Source organism: Cydia fagiglandana, chromosome 6, assembly GCF_963556715.1.
Source record: "Cydia fagiglandana chromosome 6, ilCydFagi1.1, whole genome shotgun sequence".
Taxonomy (NCBI): domain Eukaryota; kingdom Metazoa; phylum Arthropoda; class Insecta; order Lepidoptera; family Tortricidae; genus Cydia; species Cydia fagiglandana.
Genome location: NC_085937.1, coordinates 13,039,134 through 13,065,538, shown reverse-complemented (window position 1 = coordinate 13,065,538; position 26,405 = coordinate 13,039,134). Strand labels below are relative to the sequence as shown.

Here is a 26,405-nt window from a genome sequence, read left to right as displayed (position 1 = left end):
TAATCGTGATGATTTAAATTTAACGATAGGTATTTAAAAAAAACCGGGCAAGTGCGAGTCGGACTCGCGCACGAAGGGTTCCGTACCATAATGAAAAAAAAACAAAAACAAAAAAAAAGCAAAAAAAACGATCACCCATCCAAGTACTGACCCCCTCCCGACGTTGCTTAACTTTGGTCAAAAATCACGTTTGTTGTATGGGAGCCCCATTTAAATCTTTATTTTATTCTGCTTTTAGTATTTGTTGTTATAGCGGCAACAGAAATACATCATCTGTGAAAATTTCAACTGTCTAGCTATCACGGTTCGTGAGATACAGCCTGGTGACAGACGGACGGACGGACGGACGGACGGACGGACGGACGGACGGACGGACGGACGGACGGACGGACAGCGAAGTCTTAGTAATAGGGTCCCGTTTTACCCATTGGGTACGGAACCCTAAAAAGGGGCCGCTAGGTACTGTATTTTGTATTTAAGTTTAAGTTGAATACATCAAACAAATTTTTATGATGCTGGATTCGTCAATTAATGTATCCAAAGTTAAAACGGCCGTTTTTGTTTTGAGTTCATAGATCGACGAATCATAGCAGTGGCGCTAGTGTGCACGTTAATGGGCTCGAAAGGCGCCCACTGATTAACAGCCCGCCGTGCGGTATCGGCCTGTCAGTTGTTTGGAACTATCAAAATTTTGTTCTAACTGACAGGCCGATACCGTCCGGCGGACTGATAATCAGTGGGCCCCTTTAAAGCAGCTGAGGGCGAAAATGTATTTTTTTTTAAATAGTACAAGCATCTGCAGATATTTTGGTCCCATGGCCCGCTTGGCCAATTCTGTTGCTAACTGTAGGAAAGAAAGAAGTGTAGGCAGAAAGTAGGTAGAGAGACACTACCTCTTACGAGCTCTACTAAGTGTTCTCAGATTCTACTATTACCTACCTATAATCTCAAAGTCATATATCCATCCATATAATTCGATCCGTTCCAAGAACATCAACCAACAAAGAAAGCTGGGATAAGGTAAATATTTGGAGTAAATTAAGGTTAATTTGCTCCATGTTGTTCAATCTTAGCATTGCGTTTTCTCGTTTTTCTTGAATAATGCCTGAAGTACAAAGGCTGTCATCATCAGACATCACATTGTATGTCAAGAAAAAAATCTACCTAACATTATATTTGGATATGTTTAGCACCCAGTATTGACGCATTTGCGTAATATTTACATCTCTCATGTGTCCTTCATAACATGTTTATGGTAATGATCCCCACTTGTATGATATATTCAGCCTGTTCAGAAAAATACAAGCTTTAATTTAAGATATGTGAAAGTTGTCAGCATTTACCACATTGGCGCGAAATCTCTATAAACAACCATAAAAGAAATGAAAACATGAAATCTTTGTTTAAATTTATAATGCTCTTTATATTTATAATGTACAGGGTGATTCAGGAGACGTGAGCAGGACTAGCACTGTGCATTTCGTAAATTATAAGCAACTGTTCGTATCAGTATTAGTGAGGTTAATGTTAATTTTCTAGTCGTGTTGAAAAAAAAAAGTTATTAATTTATTTACGACATGCATGGTCACCCTAAAATTAGAATACTAAACTACCGATATTCTGTGTCAAATTGAATGCCATCACTGTCATCACGGTCTGTTTACTTTTGAAAACTCGTATCTCACTCAAGTTTGACAGTTTATTTTCTTCGTAATCAAAATGCTGCCATGACGGTTAAAGAGGTTTTATGTTTATTAATTAGGTCTTGTAGGGTGACCATGATTGTAGAGAATTAGATTTGCACGCACCAAAAAGTTAAAAAATAGGAAAAAGTGTGGTTGTTTCACCTAAATACGAAGGTGATCGATCAATTATCAGTTACTGAGTGTGTAGGATGAGTCCTGCTCAGTGCTCACGTCTCATGAACCACCCTGTATAATAAGCTACGTGTATCAGTGCAGCTGGCGCTTGAAGTACAATAAATTATTTGTATATTTACACAGACCTCAATACATACCTTCATATGTACATATAATGAATGAGATCCAACGTCACCGTAGAATGAGCACTACGTTAACCTTCGGAGATTTATTGGTATTTTAAATCCAGTTACAAAAATGTATTCTAAAGTAAAGTATATTAAATATGCATTAATGTCAATGTCACATCACTCACATCGGATTGATAATCTACAATGTGAGTTGAGTAGTGAGTATTATGAGTAAAATCTCTAAAATAAATATAAATTACTATATCATCGTTGGATCGAATATAAGGATAGAGTAACCCGTGTTAGTTAAAACGTTACAAACTAAGTAAATTTATCAAATCTTTTTATAAAAAATCCTTTATGATAAGTTGTGAGTAAAATATTTGAGAAAAATGCCAATAAATATGTATACCTACATTTAATATCTCTGTACAATACTCGTACAGGTTGCTCAATTGTTATAATTAATTAAGTATACACTAGGGATGTACCGACTAGTCGCCGACTAGTCGGGAAAGCCGACTATCCGGCCACATTTGTAGTCGGCGATTAGTCGGCGACTAGTCGGCAAAAATGGCCGATTAGTCGGCACTTTATTAGTCAAAGAAAAACAGAAAAAAAGAAACCAACAGTCAATATTTCAGGGTGTGAAAACTTTTGTTCATACATATAATTGACCGTTTGATCGTTAGGTATCGTATGGTGGGGGCTGGTGTTTTCCTCTACAGGTCGATCTCACCTGATTCTCGTGTAATTTCATGGCCAAGTTCTACACTTAAAGGACTTTATTATAATTCAGTTTTTTTTTAATGGTGTAGCCATGGGGAACTATTAATGTTATTGCAAAATTTAGAGACTTATAAACAGGGCACGTTGCTCGTAAATACGCTGACCACAGGGGATAGGTTCTTAAGTGGCGACTACGTACGAGAAATAGAGCCTTGGAAATAGCTCCTACAAGTTGTACCTACTGACGGTCTGCTCAGGATCGCAAAATAAAAGAAAGACAGAAATTGAACGAGGATTCTTGTGATAGGTCTTTGAACCTGTAGAGAACACCTTTTAGCCAAGCTAATATATGAATAGCGCAACCAAAAGAGCAAAACTATTGTTTTTCACCTGAACTTATACGAAACTAATGATCTGGCCGACTAGCCGACTAGTCGGCCGACTAATCGGCCATTCGAGCGCCGATTAGTCGGCTAGTCGGCCAAATCAATAGTCGGTACATCACTAGTATACACCATTAAGAAGCCCTGTTTAGATGTGTTTGTTATGTATCTGACTGATGACGACTGTGTAGAAAAGAAAAGCGTTTAGAAAAAAAAATTGAAATCAACCTTTTGTTTGCTGCAAAATACCTAAATTTTTAATTCCTAAGAGCCTAGTTTTTTTGACTAGTTTTAGTTTGCAAATATTTAACCTCGTGCCGCCCAAGAAAAAAAACGCAAGATCAGCTAAACGCCCAGTGTGCAATATATGAGCCATAATATTGTGAAGTCGTACTGCCCACGCACTTCAAATATTTTTTTTTACAAAAAACTCGAGCAGGATTTTTTTTATTTTTTTCTGGGTATATGTGAATAAAAATGAATACAGTAAACTGAATTCCACCTTCGTATCTTTTGTTCATTTAAATGCACATTGGGTTTTTGATTGATGTTATAAGTAATATAATATTTTTTTTTAAATCAACTTTAAGGCGTGTAATCGCGATAACGTAGCCTTCGACTATTATTATTCGTGTTAAATAGTTATATAATAAGCAACGTAAGTCAAAAATAATTAGTAAATTTTTTTTTAGGTTAGGGCCACTTTTTTATGTATGTTAACATTCATATTTGACACTGAAATGCTTTAAAACGCGGTCTGAAAAATAGTTAATGAACTTCCTTAACATAAAATTTAATATCCTTCTTATTTATATATAACTTATTGTATGTTTGCTGTATTTCAGTATCACTTTCTTCGAAACTTAATTTTTCACTAAGACTGTAAATATTTGGTTCATCACCAGAAAGTTGGTATTTAGGATTACGAATTTTATTATCTGACTGCAAAAAGTCTTCCAGCTCGTATTCAACAAGTAAATCATTATGCAGACCTAAAAATAAACTATTAAAAAAGAACCTTCAGTTGTAGGTTATATTATGTATTTTTATAACAGTAGCGCCCAGTGTGCAATATGATGAATATAATCTTACAATTAAGAGAAAAAATATATTTATTTGTGCCTTTGTAAAAAAATTACAGTATATTTCAATAAAACAAACATTTAGGATAATTTTTATGTCACTCTCTAAGCGAAAAAAGTAATGATTCGTTTAATAAATCAAGATTATATACCCATGTGTCGCGAGTGTTTGAATAATTACGGAAGTACAACACTATCTATGAATATCTGTCAAACTTCAGCTGTCAAAATGGTCGCCACTGAACCGACCATTCACGACGTCTAGGTAAATTCCAATTTTGCGCGAAAATTTAAAACTGACATTGTGATAAAGTTTTATGTACAGCGTATTGCACACTGGGCGTTTAGCTCTGAATTTAATTTCTAAAGTCTGGGCAGTTATGCTGAGTGTCACTTTGTACAATGTATTGCACATTGGGCGGCACGAGGTTAAAACGTGACCAAACCATCTTACGTATGCTTTATTGACATTACTGTATGATCGCGCGCTAAATGTGTAGTACATTTAGCTACGTGGATCCGGATGGCAAGAGATTCGCAGACAGTGGACAGCGCAGCGTTACCTAATCTTGTGTGCTCTGGGGCGTCATTAGTCATTATGATCGCTTGCTGTGGAAGCGCGAGTCGATCACTCAAATCAACTAGTTAAAAATATTTTTAGAAATGTGAGATGAATGCAAATATTGGAGGAAACTGAAATGTCAACCGATACAGAATTATGGATACCGGTTATGGCTGAAAGTTTGTCCCAACTGTGGAACTAACAGCCACTTTACATTTCTTGTGAAATACTGAAGAGTATCACACACACACAGTTACTTCACGAAATTTTGTCGTTTCGATTTATTACGTTTTCTCAATAATTTATAGTGCTTTTGTATTATTATTATTTGACTACTACTTACTAATAGTAAGAACTCGATTCCGTGCTTCAACAACGATTGAGAATACACAGCCAAGTCAGTCGAGAATATATTAAATAGATTTAAGCTGTTTTTATAGCGACCTTATTGGTCAGAGAACTGGAAATAACAAGTAGGTGCTTATAGTCTGTGTCTTTAAGTATATTTAAATAAGAGTAAACAAAATCTACCCTCAAATGGCTCCTTAAGCCAGTGAAAACCTTTCAAATAATGTAGGTTAAAGTCAGGTTGTTCAGTGACAGATCCAGGCGGTTTTGTATTTGGTTGGTTAACTAATAAATGTTATAACTACCCGACAATGTACAAACCATTTGTATACTTTTGTTTAAATACCTAAAAAGATATAGAGTAGGTATAGGCGGTATAGCTACCTACGACAAGTTGGTCTGGCCGAGTGCCAAGACAACGTGGTTTCTTTGAATGCAAAATCATTCACCACTAGTTAACCAACTAATTTAGAAAGTAAATTAAAAGTGGAAAAATTCACTGTCTTGGGTGGTACTTGAACTCACGACCACTGGATCGCTAGCGTTTAAGGAGACCTATTTGTTCGATAGATTTGCTATTTAAGTCAAAAATTGTTGGTGTTCCTAAATTACTTTATTAATGCTTTAACGTCTGATCCTTTGATCTACATCTACTCTACTACTTAATAAGAAAAGGTTACAAATACATAGGTACCCTGTAGTTGTATGTCACAATTCTTGTAGCTGATGTAAGTTGTAACCAGATAATCTCAAAGCCATATGCATGTATGTATGTAACAACAATAAAAGTGACATAGCATCCATAATGCATAATGTAACAACAATAAAAGTGACATATCATCCATAATGCATGTATGTAACAACAATAAAAGTGACATAGCATCCATAATGCATGTATGTAACAACAATAAAAATGACATAGTATCCATAATGCATGTATGTAACAACAATAAAAGTGACATAGCATCCATGAACTTGTCTGACCCCACGCCAAAGATCTTAAAACTTAGATAAAAGAGTTTAAATCGCTTAATTTCCATGAGCGTAAAATTTGCCGACCATGCTTACCAGACGTAGACGCTTCCCCGGCTAATCTGTCATTTGGGTTATCTTATCAATGGACACGCGGTCAAGGTCGTCTGAGATTCTCAAGATTTGTAAATACGTAACTATTATTAATTAAAGCAGATTCGAAAGGCTCGCAACGATTAACAGAACTATTAAACTTAATTGAAATATACGTATATTTTCATAAAATAGTAATTAACTTGAAATTTGTGGTTAAGATAAACACAGGAATAAATACCCGTTTTATATAGGTAACACGTTATTTACTCATATCATTCACAATAACTAACTACAGTAACTACATAACATAAATATAAGGAAATACACGCCACACTGCAAAACTATCGAATATATCGCAAATCATATGAATATTGCTCAATATGCGAAACACGATGGGACGTGCCAAGACAACGACATTTTTATTTCCAAGACACTATGTCCAGTCAGCAGCAGAAATTGCTAAGCGGGCGAGGTGTTCAAAATTACCTTGACTCGGTCTTATCCCCTTAACAATAAAGTCGCGTCAAGATCATTTTGAACACCTCACCCGCGTAGCAACTTCTGCTGCTGACTGTCCAAAACGAGGAAAAATTGAGAGGTACAAGTAGCCTATGGCACCAACATTCAGTCATAAATCACAATTATATTGCGGCCCCGATTCACGCTTTATTTATCTAAGCGAACCATAATTCACGGTTTCGTAAAATTTTTGTAACTTCTAAACATATCGAGTTGTTCGCCACAGTTTATTTTAGCTTTTGGAAAGAAAAAACCTGGCAAGTGCGAGTCGGACTCGCGCTCGCGCACGAAGGGTTCCGTACCATAATGCAAAAAAAAAAGAAAAAAAAAAGCAAAAACAAAAACGGTCACCCATTCAAGTACTGACCACTCCCGACGTTGCTTAACTTTGGTCAAAAATCACGTTTGTTGTATGGGAGCTAGGGTGATTCACTTTTGTATGGAGAAAAAAAAGTTGTAATATTTTTCCTGACTTTGCTCACCAATGAAGTCTCCTCACACTAAAAACTATCTATTTCAATTTTCAAAAGAATCGAATAACGTTTAGAAGTTGCACAAGTTGAAAAGGTAGAGTGAGGACCCCATAGATTGCGGGAAAATGAACTATGTTCTAAAATGACAAAATATAATGAACTGATACTGAAATCGAATGAGAAAACTGAATTTTGCGTCTAAAACACGATAAAAGCACTTTTCCTTTGGAAAAAGGTGGAAAAACTGAAAAATCTTAATTAGAACATTTATCGAGTAACAAAAATTGAAGTTTACTACTAATTTTAAAATTTATTTATATGTAGAAGGTTTAGTATCACACTACTCTCCGCTTTGATAATAGCCGCTTAAACCATTTTCTACGCTCCGATGTAGAGTCGTTGGTTATTTAAAAAATCTTTGTTGATGATGTGCAACCTCTAAATGTTGATCAATTTTAAATTTTTTTAACGTATATTATTTTTTTATCAGTTAGAACAAGAATTCGAGCAAAGTCAGATGAAAATCGAAAATTCGGAAAAATGAAACACCCTTTGGGAGCCCCATTTAAATCTTTATTTTATTCTGTTTTTAGTATTTGTTGTTATAGCGGCAACAGAAATACATCATCTGTGAAAATTTCAACTGTCTAGCTATCACGGTTCGTGAGATACAGCCTGGTGACAGACGGACGGACGGACGGACGGACGGACGGACGGACGGACGGACAGCGAAGTCTTAGTAATAGGGTCCCGTTTTACCCTTTGGGTACGGAACCCTAAAAATGATATAGGTAAATATTTATCCTTGTACATAATCTGTGTTGCACGACTTGCAGGCATAGCGTGTAACTAGACTAACTTTTTGATTGTGAGGTGAACTGAGGTGACAGTCGTGAGAGGCTTAGCCTACATTTAAACCGTTCTGCAAATAGGAGCTCTTCTACTTAACTTATTAAAAACTAGTGCATACTAGGTATGAATGTGCGCATGTTACATAATGTGATGTGCGGCTCAATGATAATTTGCCAGCTTGTATGTAATGTACCATTCATCAGGGTTTTTGGTGCAGGAATGAATTCGTGTATTTATAACTTGTTTATTGTAAAAATAATTACCAAACTATGAATTAAAAATAAGTAGTAGGCTCCAAATGTGCAAAGATGTTTTAAAATATAGTATCAGGTTTTACCTATTTATTGACACATATAAACATTTCGCACCATAAACCCCGATGTATGGATGTACTTACCTACTCTTAATGCCGTCGTCTCGCTAAAGCGGCCACATAATGTATTATTTCGAATGTAATGACGATATTTAGATGCATATTTGAGAAAAATATCTACATTTTACACAAGTTGAACGTTTGATTATGATATGACCATTTTAAATTTCATGTGTATCGGTATCGCTATCATCAACTTCAGAATTATAAATGAGATATCGTTTAAAGAGGGATTTATTTTCAATCGATTTTGATAGGTACCAGGTATAAGTTTTCACAAAGCCATTTGAGTGGTTTTGGCATTTCAGCTTCATTATCAAGTCCAATTATATTTTATCTGGTTTAAATCCTAAACGATCATTTCTGTGTAGACTTGGGTATCATTGTTTTCAATAAATATTTATTAGTATCGTAATCAAATTCGGAAAGAGTGTTCATATAACCTACTCATAGCGTAAAAAATTACACAAATAGGTAGTGCGTACTTTCTGTGGTCCTGAGTTAATTTCAATCTTCACTAAAACTAAACTGTTTGCTTCAAAAATATGAAAAGTTAAATATTTATTATTTCGACACTGAACTTACTTCATTCAACACATATTGGCAATTCCTAATCATCGATAAAAAGTTTCAAAAATAACTATCAGTTAATAATGAACATTTATCTTCCTCAATAAATGTTTTCATTGGCCAGGGGCCAACGATTGCGCAGTACATCAATAATCGACATTTACCACGCGTACAACTAGGAGCAATATAGTTTTTATTAATACTGAAATAAAGCGGTATTCAAGCGTTAATGTTTCTCGAATAAACGGAAGCAATTCAGCAAGAGCGAATTCAAATCTCACGACGGTATTCTTTGTAATATAATAAACTTCTGCGAACTTTAGAGACTAAACTTATATGAAATGCGAAAACACAATTCCTTGTCCATACATATTATCAAAACTTGAGTTTTCTGTATTCGCTAGGGGTTGACAAAGTTTTATTAAAAAGTCGCCAACGATAGTAAAAACTTCAATTCAGGAATTTCTAAGTGCTTTACGTTGTCGAGTTATCGAACATCATTTTCATTGGTGTAGGAGCTCGTACAAGCTTTAATTAATGATCGTTCTCGCGGAAAGCTATACTAATACTTTGTTCAACTCGTCACTTCAAACTTGCAAAGAGCCTTTATAAATTGGGTGCTTCAGGCAAAAGCTATTACTATGTCGGTTTTCAACAGGAAATTTCTTATTACATCAAGCCTAATTGATTATTATAGGTAAGAAACTTAATATATCCTTTCTTTATAATACACTGGGTTGTGTTGGTACATAATAGTACATTACTACAGAGGCCGGGACGAAAGGGGTTGCCGGCCGAAGACATATAGACGGCCGAGCGAAGCGAGGCCGGATAGGTCTGAGCGCGGGCAACCCCATTTCCCGCCGAGGTATGTATAGTGCTTTTCTCAAACATGCAATGAAATAAATAAAATAAAAAATCCACGAAACCCAAGTTTTATTTATAGAAAAAACTAAAAGTATACTACACCCAAAATATAACCAACACGTACCTATATCATTATCACGCGTATGTTTTACACGAGTCGTGTATTTTTACTACCCGTATATTTTCATGTATCTTTGATTTTTTCGCCTTGTATCCGTCTGACTGTCGTTTTCGTCACATAAGTTTACATAGTCTTTCATGTTGATATCATGTTTCACATACATCGTTGCTTTATGCATGGAGTAAATAAGTATAATTTCTACAGTGTTGACGTATTTGACGAGCGCTGGTGGCCTAGCGGTAAGAGCGTGCGACTTGCAATCCGGAGGTCGCGGGTTCAAACCCCGGCTCGTACCAATGAGTTTTTCGGATTTTATGTACGAAATATCATTTGATATTTACCAGTCGCTTTTCAGTGAAGGAAAACATCGTGAGGAAACCTGCATACATCTGCGAAGAAATCCAAAGGTTTATGTGAAGTCCCCAATCCGCACTGGGCTAGCGTGGGGACTATAGCCCAAGCCCTCTCGCGCTCGAGAGTAGGCCTGTGCCCAGCAGTGGGACGTATATAGGCTGAGATGATGATGATGACGTATTTGTAGTTACATTCATTTAAAATATGCCACAAAACTGTTTCTAATAAACTGTAAGCCATTTTTCTTAGTTTCTCAAATAATAAAATTGCCATAAGCAACCATATACATACTTCGTCTTTGACTTGGCGGCAGAGGCAGCAAGTTATTTAAAATCAATTCTGCTTACGCTGCCAATTCCAACACCTACGATTACAATTAATATTAATTTCATTATTTCGTCGGAACTCATATTAAAGTCAAAAAATCAACAACGCACCATAAATCCAATAAAACAGAATGAATATTTTTCAACTTTACCTCCATAACAATTTAAAAAATATAACTACGCGTGTTTGAGTAGACCTTTTTACCGCTAACGTTTAGATGAAATATTTTAAATGTTTTTATTTGTGTAGTTAAATTTATAATTTAAAATTATAAAATTATAGAATGTATTATTTATTAAGTTCATGTTGATTTTATACGAATAAACTGCAAATTATAGCAAACATTGTTTTATGTTTTTTTTTTTTTATAGGAGTACTGGCAGAGTGTCATTACGAACCATAAAGCAAATACTGCCTCTAGTTTTTTTTAATGGATGAATGCCACGATGCTGTGTCAAATATCTGTGAAATGAAAATTAAAAAACAAGACTTTGCCGGCCTAGGCCTGCAAGATGTTTATGAAATTCCATTAACGACCTTTTGTCCTAGCCGGTCCTGAAACGTCATACTTCGCAGCCTATTATAAGGAACATAACATCAATATTTCATTGCATCTTTGAGAAAATAATATAACATTTACGTAGAAACTGAAAATAGACATCATACACTTACACTAAAGAAAAAGTGACCTAGTCCACCGGTGGCCAAGGCGGGAATCGAAGCCGCGTCATCAGCTTACGCGGCTAATATGTAATTTCATAAAAATCATTTGATTTGTTTCCTAGTTGGATTTACTTACGTAGAAATTTAAGTACGCCAAGCTTATATAAATAGCTACATATTTAGTTATGTTAGCTCAAAACAAAGAACATACCTAATAGCATAAACTTACTACTTACAGCACCAGCGACCCGCATATTAGTAACAGCTGCACGAATGTGCCATTGTGCCCCCGTGTCAGCCCTGCCAGGTCACAGGGACACTTACTTCATCAACAAGAGCGGAGACACCATCTTCCTGGCGTCGACCTCCGTGATGGTGCCCCTAGCGGACTGGTGCGCCAGCGCCGCTAGCAGCAGCATCAGCACCGCTTGCAGCACCAGCGCGCCGCACAGGTACAACCGCACGAATGCGCCACCGTGCCAGCCCTCCGACTGGCATCGCCATGTCACCGGGAATATCACTTCTACCACCAGAGCTATTAGCACCAGCCTGTGGACAAGACGATTTCAAATTAAGTTGTAAAATATTTCTATAAAATTAAAAAAAAATGCATTTATACGCCGGCCGCCGCCATGTACTGAATAACAGTACCTAGTAGATACTCTATTGCAGAGAGGAGAGGATGAACTAATCAAAAAGATAGGTGGTTTTTATTAACCTTATAGGAAACTCTTCATATCACGGCGGTGAAATGGAGGATGGGAAGGGGGATGAAATGGTGGATAGGTACCTACCGAGTGCGATTAAAAATATTAGAAATTGAAGATGCTAAGAACTGTAGCTATTCTATAAAATATTAACCGATATAAATGTACCTACTATATGTATATAAAAACGGGTAAACGCCCACTTTACACCCACTCTTTAGCTTACACGGTCCTCAAACGAATGAAGATTCAATGGAGCGCATGAAATTATATGCAAATCCGAATTCATAAATTCGAACCTGAATTTGCCTACGCTTGAGTCGCGAAAAATAGAATTGATGAGATCGTGTCGAGAATAGAATTGTGTCCGTTCAAAGGAAGGGTTTTTATTCAATAATGTAGTAGCAACATTTTCAAGTAAACCGATGTCGCTACAATTTAAAATCCATTAGGAAGCAATCACGCTGAAGAGGCGAAGGTCGGGAGCGGGAAGGCCGAGGACCGGCCGGCAGTCGAAAGTGCCAATCGATAGAGAGCTTTTCCATATTGATGTAGCCACGCAACAAGTGATGTTACCACTTTAAAGTAATTGGTGGTTTCATGTTTATCTATCAGCCGACAATGGCTTTGGTAAAGACAGTAAACTTACCGCATTAATTCTTAATCGTACACTTTTAAAGGTCAGGCACGGATTGATTTACTAATACCAGTTAAAATCAGTATATTTTTGCCTCAACTGGAATTAGCTGCATTTTTCAATAAAATTAGCCTCCATAAATTCTAAGTTAATAACGAAAAGCAGGTCAGCCATTTTTATTTATAGGTACAGTTTAACCCGTCACATTAACTTATAAAAGTTATTTGAGAATATGCACAGGTCAATATTTCAGTCTAGGCTTAGACATTTTTTGAACAAATATAATTCTGACAGTAAGTAATGAACAGATCATAAACTTGCATAAATTCAATTACTCATTGTGTAGTACAGTCACCTGCAATAATATGTTAAACAACAAAGACCGCATAAATATCTGACACTATCTTATTTGTAGAGCGGCCTGGGAAGAGTAGCATACTATGGGCTCGATTCGGAAAATGAATTAGATTTCTACTAGACAACAAGTTACGATACGGATAATTTAAAGATATTTGTAAGATAGATATGACAAATTTGACGTTTGCGCGATTCTGGAGGACCTCTTGAACGATTTCGACAAGTTATGACTTAGATATCCAAGTCACATCTAGTCGATATCTAATGTAGATCTAGATCTAATGAGAGATCTAATGTAGATAAAAACAAAACAAGGATTTGTTTTCATGGAAATCCCTTGACGTAGGGCTCAGGCCGTCACTACGTAATTAATGAGAGAGGCTATTATGAGAAATAGATCGACTCTGAAATTGGATCCTCCTACGAATTTAGGCATAACAAGCTTTGAAAACAGGGGTTATTATTAAAGTAAGTATATATACCTACTTAAAGAATTTCATAGCGTAGCTATATATATAATTGAATCTTGTGTATAATTGAAACCCATGGAATACATTATTACTTTTTACTACATAAATACATTATCTACTTGCATTCAAATCACTTAAAAAATTCAAAGCCCAACTTGCTTTAATTTTCTTCGATAAATCGATATGCAGGCTCTCTAGGTTCCAAAACCAAACCATATATGTATATACGTATATATATATACGAAAAAAATTACCTATTTTCATAATCTCAATTTTGATACAAGCATTACGTACATTGTTGACTGTGTTATAATATTATTTTCCCTCGTTAATATACCTATGTAAAGTTTTTATGTCCCTGGCCCCACCACTATATTCAATTGATGGTTCCATAAGATTGCATATAAGTATATAAGTAGAATAGAATATATTTTATTCGTAAGCACAAACAAACGAGACCATACATAATATAAAAGAAAATACAAAATAAGATTAAAGTGCCACGAAATGGCCTCATCTCAGCAACTCAGCATGTTGCTGGTGGCTTCCAGCACTGATCTTCCAATAGCATATACAATACTCACCGTGCTTACGAAGGTATGGTGTACTTAAATTTAAGCTGAACCAGACAACAAACCTGGCTTTTAAAAAGTAGGTACCTCTTTGGAAGGCAGCCAACAGTTACAGCCGGTGAAACCGTATATTACAGAACGCGGACATTCCAGTCCCTACCCCGGGTGTGAGGGCTGTCAGGGTATGTGTTGCTTATTGAAAGCTAATAGGAACGCGATGCGGATTCCTTTTAAATAGCGCCGTCGAACGAAGGTCGCGTAATAACACAGTGTTATTGTGTAGGGCTGACATTGACTTTGTATTTTAAACTACATTGCCATTTTGTATTGCATGACTACATATCCTAATGTAAATGTAATACTTACAATGAATAGGTACCTACATACTTATAATTAAATATTGATGAGGTTTTTATTTTTACCATATCTTTAATATCTCTTGACTTTATTATTTGACGGTGACATTGTGTGTCAATTTATTTGACCAAGTCATGATTGCGTTCCAAAACGAGCTCATATGATTTTAATCTTATTACCGTATTAGATTCTTAATTGGAAATTATAATCTTTAGGTAATTGTACCGCATATCAAGGCTAGCCATTTATTGCTGGTATTAGTGTATTATGTATTTATATTTATAGTATATGCCGTAACTTCCAACTTCCAACCTCTTTACATATTTTTATTAATAAATCTGGCATTTCAATTAAAGAAGAAAGTTATTTTCATATGACAGTTCTGTTACAGTCTGTCAGGTTAGTCCTTGGGTTGGAGTGATTTCTTGTTACGTTGATTGCATTGCTTTTATAATATCGGTATAGTTTTCTTATTATAATCATTTTGATTATACAATTTTTGTATAAAAATGTCTGTGTTTTAGTGTGCATGTCAATAAAATACCCTGTACTGTTTGCTTATGTTGTTGTATAATTGTGTTTGTGTTTTTTGTACAATACCTAAAAAAATATGTTTCCTCTGCTATCGCCAGCTACCTATAGTAAGTATCAGGACTAAACTAAACATAAAAACAAGTTAGCTAATAATGTATTTGGCAGCATAAACTATAATTTGACGCAAACTATAGATTAAATATACCAATTAAATACGGGATCACGCTTTGTAAGTATATATTTTTAAAGATTCCTTTGATGAGACATGTCTTAGTCATTCATTTACTGCTAGTAAAGGTAGGTACCTATTTAATGTATGTGTGAAAGCTACAAGCGTAGTAATTGTGTATCGATCCAGACTTTGTAGAACACTATAACTATTCAAATAATTGTAGCAATACGAAACAATGAACGTAGCAATGTCGAAGCAAATACAATACCGGCCATCGCAAAGAAAAATCGTATGACATTGTTCCGTTATAAATAAGTTGTTAAGGGAGGAAAAAGGCGTTACAATGCAATACAGCAAGCAGTGTTGCCAACTTGGCATAAATGATGCCAGATCTGGCATATTTTCACTCGCTTTGGCATCAAAATTTTCCATTTAGCATCTGGCATATTTTTTAGCATAATTTAGTTTAAGCCAAGTTTGCACCAACTTGGCAGCAACAATATGCGCCATCGCCTTATGTGGTTCATATTTTCATATGAATTTTGACTTTTGCGGACGGATGGACGTCAATGGACTATATAAAGTTGGTCAAGCAGATCTTGTCAGTAGAAAAAGGCGGTAAATTTGAAAAAGTAAGTATGTGTTTTAAGTGTCTAATTTCAAGTGATATTTTAGCATTTTTTTAGCATACCTAGGTGTTTCAACAATCTTTGGCATAATCTAGACATTAGTCTAGCATTTTTTCAAAATCCGAGTTGGCAATACTGACAGCAAGCGACGGGGCCCGGCTTCGCACGGGTTAAACAAAATCTTAACAAATTATACACCCAAACCTTCCTCAAGAATCACTCTATTGATAGATGAAAACCGCATGAAAACCCGTTCACAAGTTTTTGAGTATATCGCGAACATACATACATACAATAACAAACAGACAGACGCGGCGCGGCGAGTGACTTTGGGCCTGATTCGGATTATGAAATAGACATCTTTTAGACTTCACCAAGATATGATAACGATATGTTTAAGATCTAACCTGTCAAATTTGACATTTCGGCGATTCTTGAGATACTCTTGAACGATTTCTACAGGATATGACTTAGAGATCTAAGTCACATCTAATAGATATCTTACTCTATCTAACGTAAAAGTAACATTGGTTGCCCGAATTGCGCTGCAAAAGAGAACTAGTTGATATCTAAACTACAACGTATCTAGAATGGATCTAGTATTATCATGCCGCGATCAGAAAGGGATTAGAAATAACAGATTTCCATACACTTACGTCAAAATCAGTATGGATTGACAGCTATCTCAATCCCTTTCTAATCGCGATTCAGTAATACGTATCATCTCTGAAGTTCGAATACGGCAGTTTGTATATGTGTAGTGATGATACACCGTACTCAATGCGTACGCCTATGTGTTTCTTTGGCTGGTACCTATTGTTTATTGTTCGGAACAACTGTACTTAGTGAAATTAGTATTGCCTTTTGCGTGTGTTGATAATTGTTCGTTCCTATCCGTTGTGTTTGACTGTGACTTTGTTTGTTAGAAAGAGACAAAATTTAACAGAAGTTTGTAAGCTAAGTTTTATGAACAAAGGGATATATCATACTATAGATTCTTAACTTCTACGTATATGTACTTATTATGTGTTAAGTATTTTTTGTATGCATGGCGTTAAGCTATAATAATTTTGCTGACTTGAGTTCGTTCATACTTAATGTAAATATACACGCAAAGGGAATTGTGTATAGCTACTTAACCTTAATAACATTACGAGCATATTATGCTGTCCCGCCATATTAAGGTACGTTAAGTGAGTAACAAATCTCTTTACTGAGGCAACACAGGGGGTAATAACGTGTGCATTGAAGTAATAATACACAGAAGTAAAGTATGTATGTATTTATACTTACATATTTTGTGGTTCTTATTATGCCCAGTAGGTACTGTATAAGACGTATCCTTATGGCTCCTCTACACGGTGGGCCAACGCCGGCCACTCCAAGGGACGCATTTATGCATATAGAGGGAGCAAGTGATTGATATCTCATTCTACCGCATGGCTGCGTCTCTTGGAGTGGCGTTGGCCCGTTGTGTAGAGGAGCCATTAAATGAGAAGAGATGATTTTTATGTCTGCTTTAGGTTTGCTTTAAATTATAAGAAACTCTAAAATCAAATAACAATGTGACCCATATTTTTAATTATATTATAGTAAGTCTGTTTAGGTATTTATAACCTCAATAAAATACAAAAGGAAGTAGCGCACACATACGCATATCCTTATGTCCCTAATCAGCATATTACCATGAGTGGCTCACTCCGCGATTTCGTCGCTTTGCTACAGATAGCTAAAAGTACATCCGTTCCACCCCAATTTTGGGGAAAGCCATAACCCGCGCGTGGCGCTGTCGCCACCTAGCGGCCATATCTGTCCTGATCGTAACAGACGCGTTTTGTTAGAGAGTGAGTCTTATGTACCTAGTACTATTATTTATTCTGTGATATTAGTGCACAAAAAAAGAGTAAAACTGACTATACACTGTAAACAGCCGCGGTTATAGCCTGTTACATAAGTAACGACATCGGCCTGCCAAAAATGCGGTGTAAAACGCAATGGACCAGCGATGGGTCAAGGACTGAGGGTTCGGATATTTACGGGGGAGCCTAACTGTTGTCGTCTATTTTATTATACATACTGACAACGACCGCCACGATACGGTATTTTACTGTCAGCGCAATATTAATGTACGGTTTTACTTGGAAAAAAAAATGCTTCTATAAAACTGATCTAAGTAAGATAGCTGCAGTAAAATACATATGTTAGTTAGTTTTCAGCACCGACTGAGCTGGGCTTTAAAAGATATGTATTTCTAATCTAATCAGTAATAACTAACTTCTACTTTATAATGAATAGCTATTAATTGGATGGTAAGACTCGATGGATCGGCTCAGGGACACTTTCTTTTTTTAGGGTTCCGTACCCAAAGGGTAAAACGGGACCCTACTACTAAGACTCTGCTGTCCGTCCGTCCGTTCGTCCGTCTGTCACCAGGCTGTATCTCACAAACCGTGATAGATAGACAGTTGAAATTTTCCCAGATGATGTATTTCTGTTGCCGCTATACTAAAACACTACTATAAACACAAAACAAAAACAAACACTTCTTCTTCTTCCGCGCGTTATCCCGGCATTTCGCCACGGCTCATGAGAACCTGGGGTCCGCTTGACAACTAATCCCATGATTTGACGTAGGCACTAGTTTTTACGAAAGCGACTGCCATCTGACCTTCCAACCCAGAGGGTAAACTAGGCCTTATTGGGATTAGTCCGGTTTCCTCACGATGTTTTCCTTCACCGAAAAGCGACTGGTAAATATCAAATGATATTTCGTACATAAGTTCCGAAAAACTCATTGGTACGAGCCGGGGTTTGAACCCGCGACCTCCCGATTGCAAGTCGCACGCTCTCACCGCTAGGCCACCAGCGCTTCAAAACAAAAACAAACACTAAAAACAGAATAAAATAAAGATTTAAGTGGGGCTCCCTTACAGCAAACGTGATTTTTGACCAAAGTTAAGCAACGTCGGGCGTGGTCAGTACTTACTTGGATGGGTGACCGACTGACCGTTTTCTTTTTGCATTTTTTCCGTGTTTTTTTTTTGCTTTATGTACGGAACCCTTCGTGCGCGAGTCCGACTCGCACTTGCCCGGTTTTTTGCATTATGGTACGGAACCCTTCATGCGCGAGTCCGACTCGCACTTGCCCGGTTTTTTCTACCCTCTCCTAAGACATCGTGAAGTTTAAATACCCCTTTATGAGTAAGATAAGTGCACGACTATTTTAATTTTCTCGTCCAAAAAACGTACGTGTGTTCATATAGAACCGGGCCATGAACAATAAAATGAATAAAAAGATGCATATGCGAGTATTAATCGCTCATCCCTGGAGGTTTTACACTAGCGGCGAATACTTTTTCAAATAGAAAAAAGTCGCCCGGGATGACAAATCTCAGCCATCGCTTACGCTACGCCTACGCTCGGTACGCGATGTAAATGACACCACTGGCCGCGTAGCCAAAATGCCAATCACTCAAGCTCCGTAGCGATCGAAACGCAACTGTCACTGTCGCACTAATAGGGAAGAGTGATAGAGAGACATAAAGCTTTTCGTCGTCGAAGCGATAGCGATTGTAACCTTGGCTAGCCCGGCTGGCGGCTTAGCCAAGATGCCGATCGCTTACGCTCTGTAGCGATCGAAACGCAACTGTCACTGTCGCGCTAATATGGAAGAGTGATAGAGAGACATAATGCTTTTCGTTTTCGAAGCGATAGCGATTGTAACCTTGGCTAGGCCGGCTGATCCGATTAGCTAATCCATCTCGCCAGGGATGCGGCGCTGTGACGTCATACACGTTCTGCCCACTCTATGCGACATGTAACATAATGCGATAAATTATGTGCTTATAAATAACCCTTAGTTTTTTAGGGATCCGTGCTCAAAACGTGACCAACCCTATGCCAGGCAGCGTAGGCTCTACTGAGCCTCTAGTGATCCTTCGCTATTTGTCTGTCCGGAAATAAACATAAACAAGAATTAATTACATATTACGGGGGGAGGCTTATTACAAGAATGAAAATTTTCTGCGTTTCTTAAACATAAAACTTGATATGATATTACGTATAGGTACATATAAGAAAAAAAAACTGCATAAATTATATGAACCATGTTGCCTGAAATAAATGCATTTTATTTTATTTATTTATTTTATAAATAACAACAGCTACTGATGGATCGTAAAGTCCAACTCCGGATTAAAAAATAAAACCGAAAAGTTGGTGGCCCGAAACTAAGAAACCCTCAGTGCTAGAGTCAGACTCGCTCTTGGTCGGTTTTATCTAATATGCGTCATACTACATGTCCTGGCCATAGGGCTGCCCACTCTATGTGACATGTAACATGATTCGATAAAGTATGCGCCTATAAATAACTTTACTTCGTTTTTTCAGAAACTGCACGCGTTGAGGCGGACAAAAAGGTTCAGCGCCGCTTCTTGGAAAATAGCTCCCAGGTATCTTTTATTTTTTTAACGTAGAAGGAATAAAAATGGTAACATTTTACAGGTTTACTAAATCGACTGACGTGAAAGAGGTCTTGGAGTATAGTATACTCGTATGAATTGATTTTTGTGTTTCTTTGGCTTTGATGTGCCCAGTGGGAGAACTAAAGCAGTGACCCGCCCCACGGCTGGCTTCCGATAGCGTTGAAATTTCTACATACATACATACATTCATAGTACATTTTTATTCTACCTATTTACCTAACTACTTATTTGATAGCTGTCAACTTTTAAATATCTAATGTATAACACAATAACTAACTGAGGCGGCGCCACTCTTGTTAGCTTATTGCCTACCTACCATTGTTTGAACTATCATTCATAGTCGATTTTTCCAGGAAACACTCTGTGCCATAAATTCAACATCCGCGGTCATCGTTTTTAAGTGTGTTCGCTCATCGCTGAATAAGCTAGTTAATTATATTTAAATTCGGCCACTGAATAGGGTCGCGACCGAAACAAGTGGATCAGATCTATGAAAATAGCAGCGAGATTCATCGATCGCCCAGAAACTTATTAGCATATTTTGGAGAGGAAATAGCGAAATGTCACCTCGCTTATATCTGGAGCAATCCTACTTGGGACGTGTCTTACAGAAGACCGCAACTAAGACAACATTACTAATAACTGTATAATATTATTGTAAAGTTATATTTATATATTGTATTAATTCTGTCTTGTATTCCTGCTGGCGTATCATGATGGTCGCGCATACCGCGTATGATATTACTCGTACACCATACTCATAAGTCATTTTCTGACATTGTGCGTAAGTAAGGGTGGTGTTTCACCTATCCAATTTCTTTGTCCAATGTGTATTGTGTCTAACATTTTGCTTTAATGAGAGTGAGCACTAATAACATTGGACCAAGTAATTGGACAGGTGGAATACCACCCTAAGGAACGACCGCAAATTACATACGTAAGAAGTTACCAGAATTTCCGAGGATGCACTAACTTCTGACAGCGGATTTGCATTTGTCCCTGGAATTGTCAATAACCTCAAATCTTTTAAGGGCTTCGATGCACACGGAACACTCTAGGAGCGACTATATAATAGTGCATATAGCCACGACGACGGGCCCGATTCGGATTTTGAAATAGACATCTATTAGACATCACCAAGATAACGATATGTTTAAGATCTAACCTGTAAAATTTGACATTTGCGCGATTCTGATACTCCTGGACGATTTCCACAGGATATGACTTAGAGATATAATTCACAATTATCTTACTCTATCTAACGTAAAAGTGACATTGGTTGGCCGAATTGCGCTGCTAAGGAGAACTAGTTGATATCTAAACTATAACGTATCTAGAATGGATCTAGTACGTGTCGTCTCTTGTGAATATCATGAAGTTCGAATACGGCAGTATATCTATTTATAACAAAGCTGTTCGTATTCGTTTGCCATCACAACAATATAAAAACGTGACAAAGCTTTACACGAGTTTGCCAAGTTTAGTTTAGTTATATTTACATGAAAATACAACACCCTTGGCCAAGAATAGACCCCCTGGGGCTCGCGATCAAAGCATTCGCCATTCAGTAAAACGTGAATGGCGATATCGATCGTAAACTTGAAACTTCATGACGAAATGAAACTTTCCGGTTCAATTTCGACATATATATTTTGTGCGATGTGAAAGCATTGTAGTCAAATAGTATTTTACTAGCCCTTAACCAAGCTTTTATCACTGACTGTGACTGTACTGTTTGTTGTAGGTATAGTCAGCAATAAACTCATATTTTCGAACACACTTATTTAAGAGCCAACAGGAGTGGTCATATCTCCATACAAACGTACTCGACTGTTTCCTCCGTGGGTTTTGATGCTAGAGCAATATATGCTAGGTATATTTACCTATAGTATTTAAAACTCAGCTCGTGTTTCGTCTTAATAAATTTTCTATCTTCACGTTTTAATTTGGTATTAACATAATGTCTTTAGACGCGCCTATTTCTTATATACATTAAATAAAAAATAAAAAAATCAAATGTGGTTGCGTAGATGTATTAAAAATAAATTGAATGGTACATAAATATTTCCCATTACATAAAATAAGTATCAAGGTTTTTTGGAGAAATCACTGCCCACTATCCTTAAATGCCTGTCCATGTAACGTAGTGTGTCAATTCGAGAGTTGAAGAAAGCTCATGATAATGTGATTATTCGACGACAAGATCCGACACCCGACATCCAACTTTTTCAATAGGTTTTTAGCGAATGAATGAAAACATTTCAGTTCTGTTATTAACACGCAGGGCGGCGTTTTTTTACAATTTTCCCCGTATAAAAAAAGGGTCAACAATAAACTTGAACGGTTTAAGCGACACTAGTATGAATTCCCATTCACTCCGACCCGGCGGCGTCGACATAGGTCGCGAGGGTCTGCAAGACTAAGTGGAGTGCTCCAACACTCACGGTTGAAAGAACATCGTTTGACATCGTTGAATGAACAATCAAAACGTGTGCGAGGCGCATTTGCGACCACGGCCCTACAACCAAAGGTGGTAGACACAGTAGTTGCTAAGTGGGCAAGGTGTTCAAAATGATCTGACACACCTTTATTTTTAAGGGAGTACAAGAGTGCGGATTTTAACGATCTAACCCGCATTACTGATGATACAGTTAACTGTACCACTGTAAGGAGATGATATCCAATTTCATATATTTATGTATATTATAACTTGGCGGCTTAGAAAAACAGAAGTTTCCCAAGTTTTAATTAAATATAAGATGTTTCTTATAGAGGTAAACCATTTTGTGATTCCTAGAACTGTCTGTTTCTCCGCCAAATACCTACCTACTCGTTTCCTGTCCTAATGACTAGTAATTAGGGTTCCGTACCCAAAGGGTAAAACGGGACCCTATTACTAAGACTTCGCTGTCCGTCCGTCCGTCCGTCCGTCCGTCTGTCACCAGGCTGTATCTCACGAACCGTGATAGCTAGACAGTTGAAATTTTCACAGATGATGTATTTCTGTTGCCGCTATAACAACAAATACTAAAAACAGAATAAAATAAAGATTTAAATGGGGCTCCCATACAACAAACGTGATTTTTGACCAAAGTTAAGCAACGTCGGGAGTGGTCAGTACTTGGATGGGTGACCGTTTTTTTTGCTTTTTTTTGTTTTTTTTTTGCATTATGGTACGGAACCCTTCGTGCGCGAGTCCGACTCGCACTTGCCCGGTTTTTTTTTTGGATTGCGACTATAATCAGGCGTTTTTTGCCAAAACCATAATGGTTGGCTGGATGCAAAGTTTTTACATCATTTTGTTCCTGCTCAGAGGTTTTTGACTTTTAACCTCTTGATAATTTTGTGGCTCTAGTGCTTTTCACGCAAATGTATTGTTACTTATATTGTGCCTTTTTTGTTGCGGTTCGTTTCTTAGGTAAGTAACCAAAATCATTTGCGTGGTTCTATTTTAAGATAAGTAATTTAGTAATCGAAATCGCCTAAAATAACTTCATAAAAGCCCCTAAAGTTTCGCAAACAATCTTGTAAATTACCTAATTTCCTAATGGATTCAAAGTACCTGTATAAGTTTATCTTAAAATAGATTACCGATATATTGATATTTATGTTCTGCGTATGATTATTTAATTAGTTATACCCCTCCCATAGTAACTCCCCTCTCCCTCGATTCGTAGGTTTCTGCTACGCGCGTGAAAAAAAATACCTCCGTCAGAAAAGACACTGTGAGAAAAATTATATTCATGAAATAAGGATTCATGATTTATATTTATAACGATACCTAAGTTGCCTCTGTTCGTGACCTCATTAGAATAATTGTATTTTAATTGTTCAGAAGTCGCGGAACCGAGCAGCTATAACTAGGTTTAATAGTTAACCTGCGCGCCTAATTCCTGTCAGTTTACGTGTTTTAGAACTAATTAACCTTATTAACTTCCTTCCCCGATAAAGAACTAAGCTTCCAAAGCTTTCGCTCTTGGTTTCATTTGCACTGAATGTCTAAAGTTAGTTCGCTGTATGATTTCGTTCCGACGAAAATCAAATTGTGTTAGTCGGTAGATTTAGTTTGAACTTGATTTGAAAACAGATCGCAATGGTAGTGGAAATGGCAAGTATTTTCTGCTGAAGGAAGTTTAGGCCACAGTTCAGTGAGCATCGGTTCCAATGTTGACATGGACATCCTTCGCAATTCAAGTATGTAATTGATTTATATCTAAGAAGGTAGTTTATATTGTTCGGCAGTGGCGACAAAGTCGTTAAGTAACTTGTTTAATCTTGTAGCATTTACCTTGGAATGACCTCCTTCCTCTGTTTATTGTATCCTAATTCTTTCATTTAGCTTTCCAAGTCCGATCGTTCTGACTTGCTTATTATGGCTCCGATCACATTATGATACTTCTTGAATTGTATCTGAAATTTACAGACTCTAATAAGACTCTTAAAATCCTTTTCAACCCTCAGGATGCATGGGAAGACTGGGACTTCTGCCTGGCTTACTTTGGGCTATTATTTTTATAACTTTTCATATGCAATGCGGCCCTAAGCCACCTAAATACATACCTTTAGGGTTTTCCAACTATTTTATATAAATCTAGGGGATTTTTGTTAATATTATCGCTGTATTTTTCGGGATTCTTTCATTGTTTACATTTTGTAAGATGATTGACGTAACCCGTCAATCGGCTTTCAACTGTTCGGATTTCACCACTAAAAAGACTAGTATGTATACTTTCGGCAAAGGTTATTCAAAATTTTGGTAAAATCATAACTGGTACTCGACTATTTTTAAATTTCAAATCTTGTAAATCTGATTCTTTAGATGTTCTAAAGAATCAGGTATAAAAGCGGAACAACCGTCATTCTGTTCAGTTCTTCGTCAGCTCTCATCCGAGCATTTTCGAAATTAAGGGTCCGTGCGGGGCCAAGTGAGGCCCCGCACCTTCAAGAAACCCTCCTCTTCCTGGCGTAACTTACTATATAAATACTTTCACTATAAATTACAAACGCAAATCTACTACAAGCCTCTGATTTGGTGACCCTCGCTGAACGCCTGTGCGCACCCACCTTCACGCCGCGCGCCTGTGCGCGCCCTCCTTCACGCCGCGCGCCTGTGCGCGCCCTCCTTGACGCCGCGCGCCCGTTCGCGCCCTCTTCGACGCCGCGCGCCTGTGCGTGCCTGTGCGCGCCCTCCTCGACGCCGCGCGCCTGTGCGCGCCCTCCTCGACGCCGCGCGCCTGTGCGCGCCCTCCTTGACGCCGCGCGCCTGTTCGCGCCCTCTTCGACGCCGCGCGCCTGTGCGCGCCCTCCTCGACGCCGCGCGCCTGTGCGCGCCCTCCTTGACGCCGCGCGCCTGATCGCGCCCTCCTTGACGCCGCGCGCCTGTGCGTGGGAACGCGTTTCCCAGGCGCTGCACCCCGGAGCACCGTGCTACCACGCTACTACAACTTCCCGGTGTTGTTGGACAATTTAAGTTCCCAGCCGTGCCATATTGACCCACCACTTATACCTGGAAAAATAAACGTTACCTACCCCTGAGTCTTTACTTTTCATTTCTTCACCCTTCATCCTTCCAGCTGCTCAGTTGCGTGCTCTACCAATTCATTGGCAGAGCACGTAACGCGACAGTTTTGGCGCCCAATAGCTATTTTTCCAGACCTTTTTCAAAATTCTAAATTAAAAACAACATTCGTGTTTCTAAAATTTTAAACCCTTTGGCCTTACTTTAGAACCTTAAATTATTATTTTTACTACCTGTTAGTCAATATGGCACTTACCTTAACATCTAATCTAAATAACTTAGGCGAGACTCTCTTTTTAACACTTTTATTTATTTATAACTTGTATTTTTTATAGTTCTTTACTTTGTTACTAATCATATTTTTCTTTCATCAGCCTTCTACTCGGCTCCTTCTTCTCCCCTTTCCCTTCTCCAAGCTCGTTCATCCTCCATTAATCTTCATTTTCCATATATTCCATTACGTGTGTGTGTGCTCATCCTGTAAATATTTCTCCATTTCTTAGGGTGGCTTATCCGCCAGGTGCCCCTTTTCTTTCTTTCTTTTTATTTTCTTGATCCAGAGCGGTAGGCCAACTCTGATACAAAAATAAGCCTTATGGTCAATTTTATACTTCACTAATTCTACTGTGGTAGGTCTACCCCTACCACAAACTTAAGTAGGCTCTCTAAACCTACTCTCTAATCGGC

The 26,405-nt window shown here is 37.5% G+C and overlaps 1 protein-coding gene across 5 annotated transcripts in view; it reads right to left on the bottom strand.

Annotated features, from left to right (window-relative positions):
* The window catches only part of LOC134665262 (diacylglycerol lipase-beta), a 111,727-nt gene that overhangs the window by 30,096 nt on the left and 55,226 nt on the right, over positions 1 to 26,405 (bottom strand). For all 5 annotated transcript variants that reach the window (XM_063522159.1, XM_063522161.1, XM_063522163.1 and 2 more), the window contains exon 3: positions 11,606 to 11,830. In XM_063522159.1, coding sequence (XP_063378229.1) covers positions 11,606 to 11,830 — 225 coding nt within the window. The remainder of the gene's footprint in view (positions 1 to 11,605; positions 11,831 to 26,405) is intronic.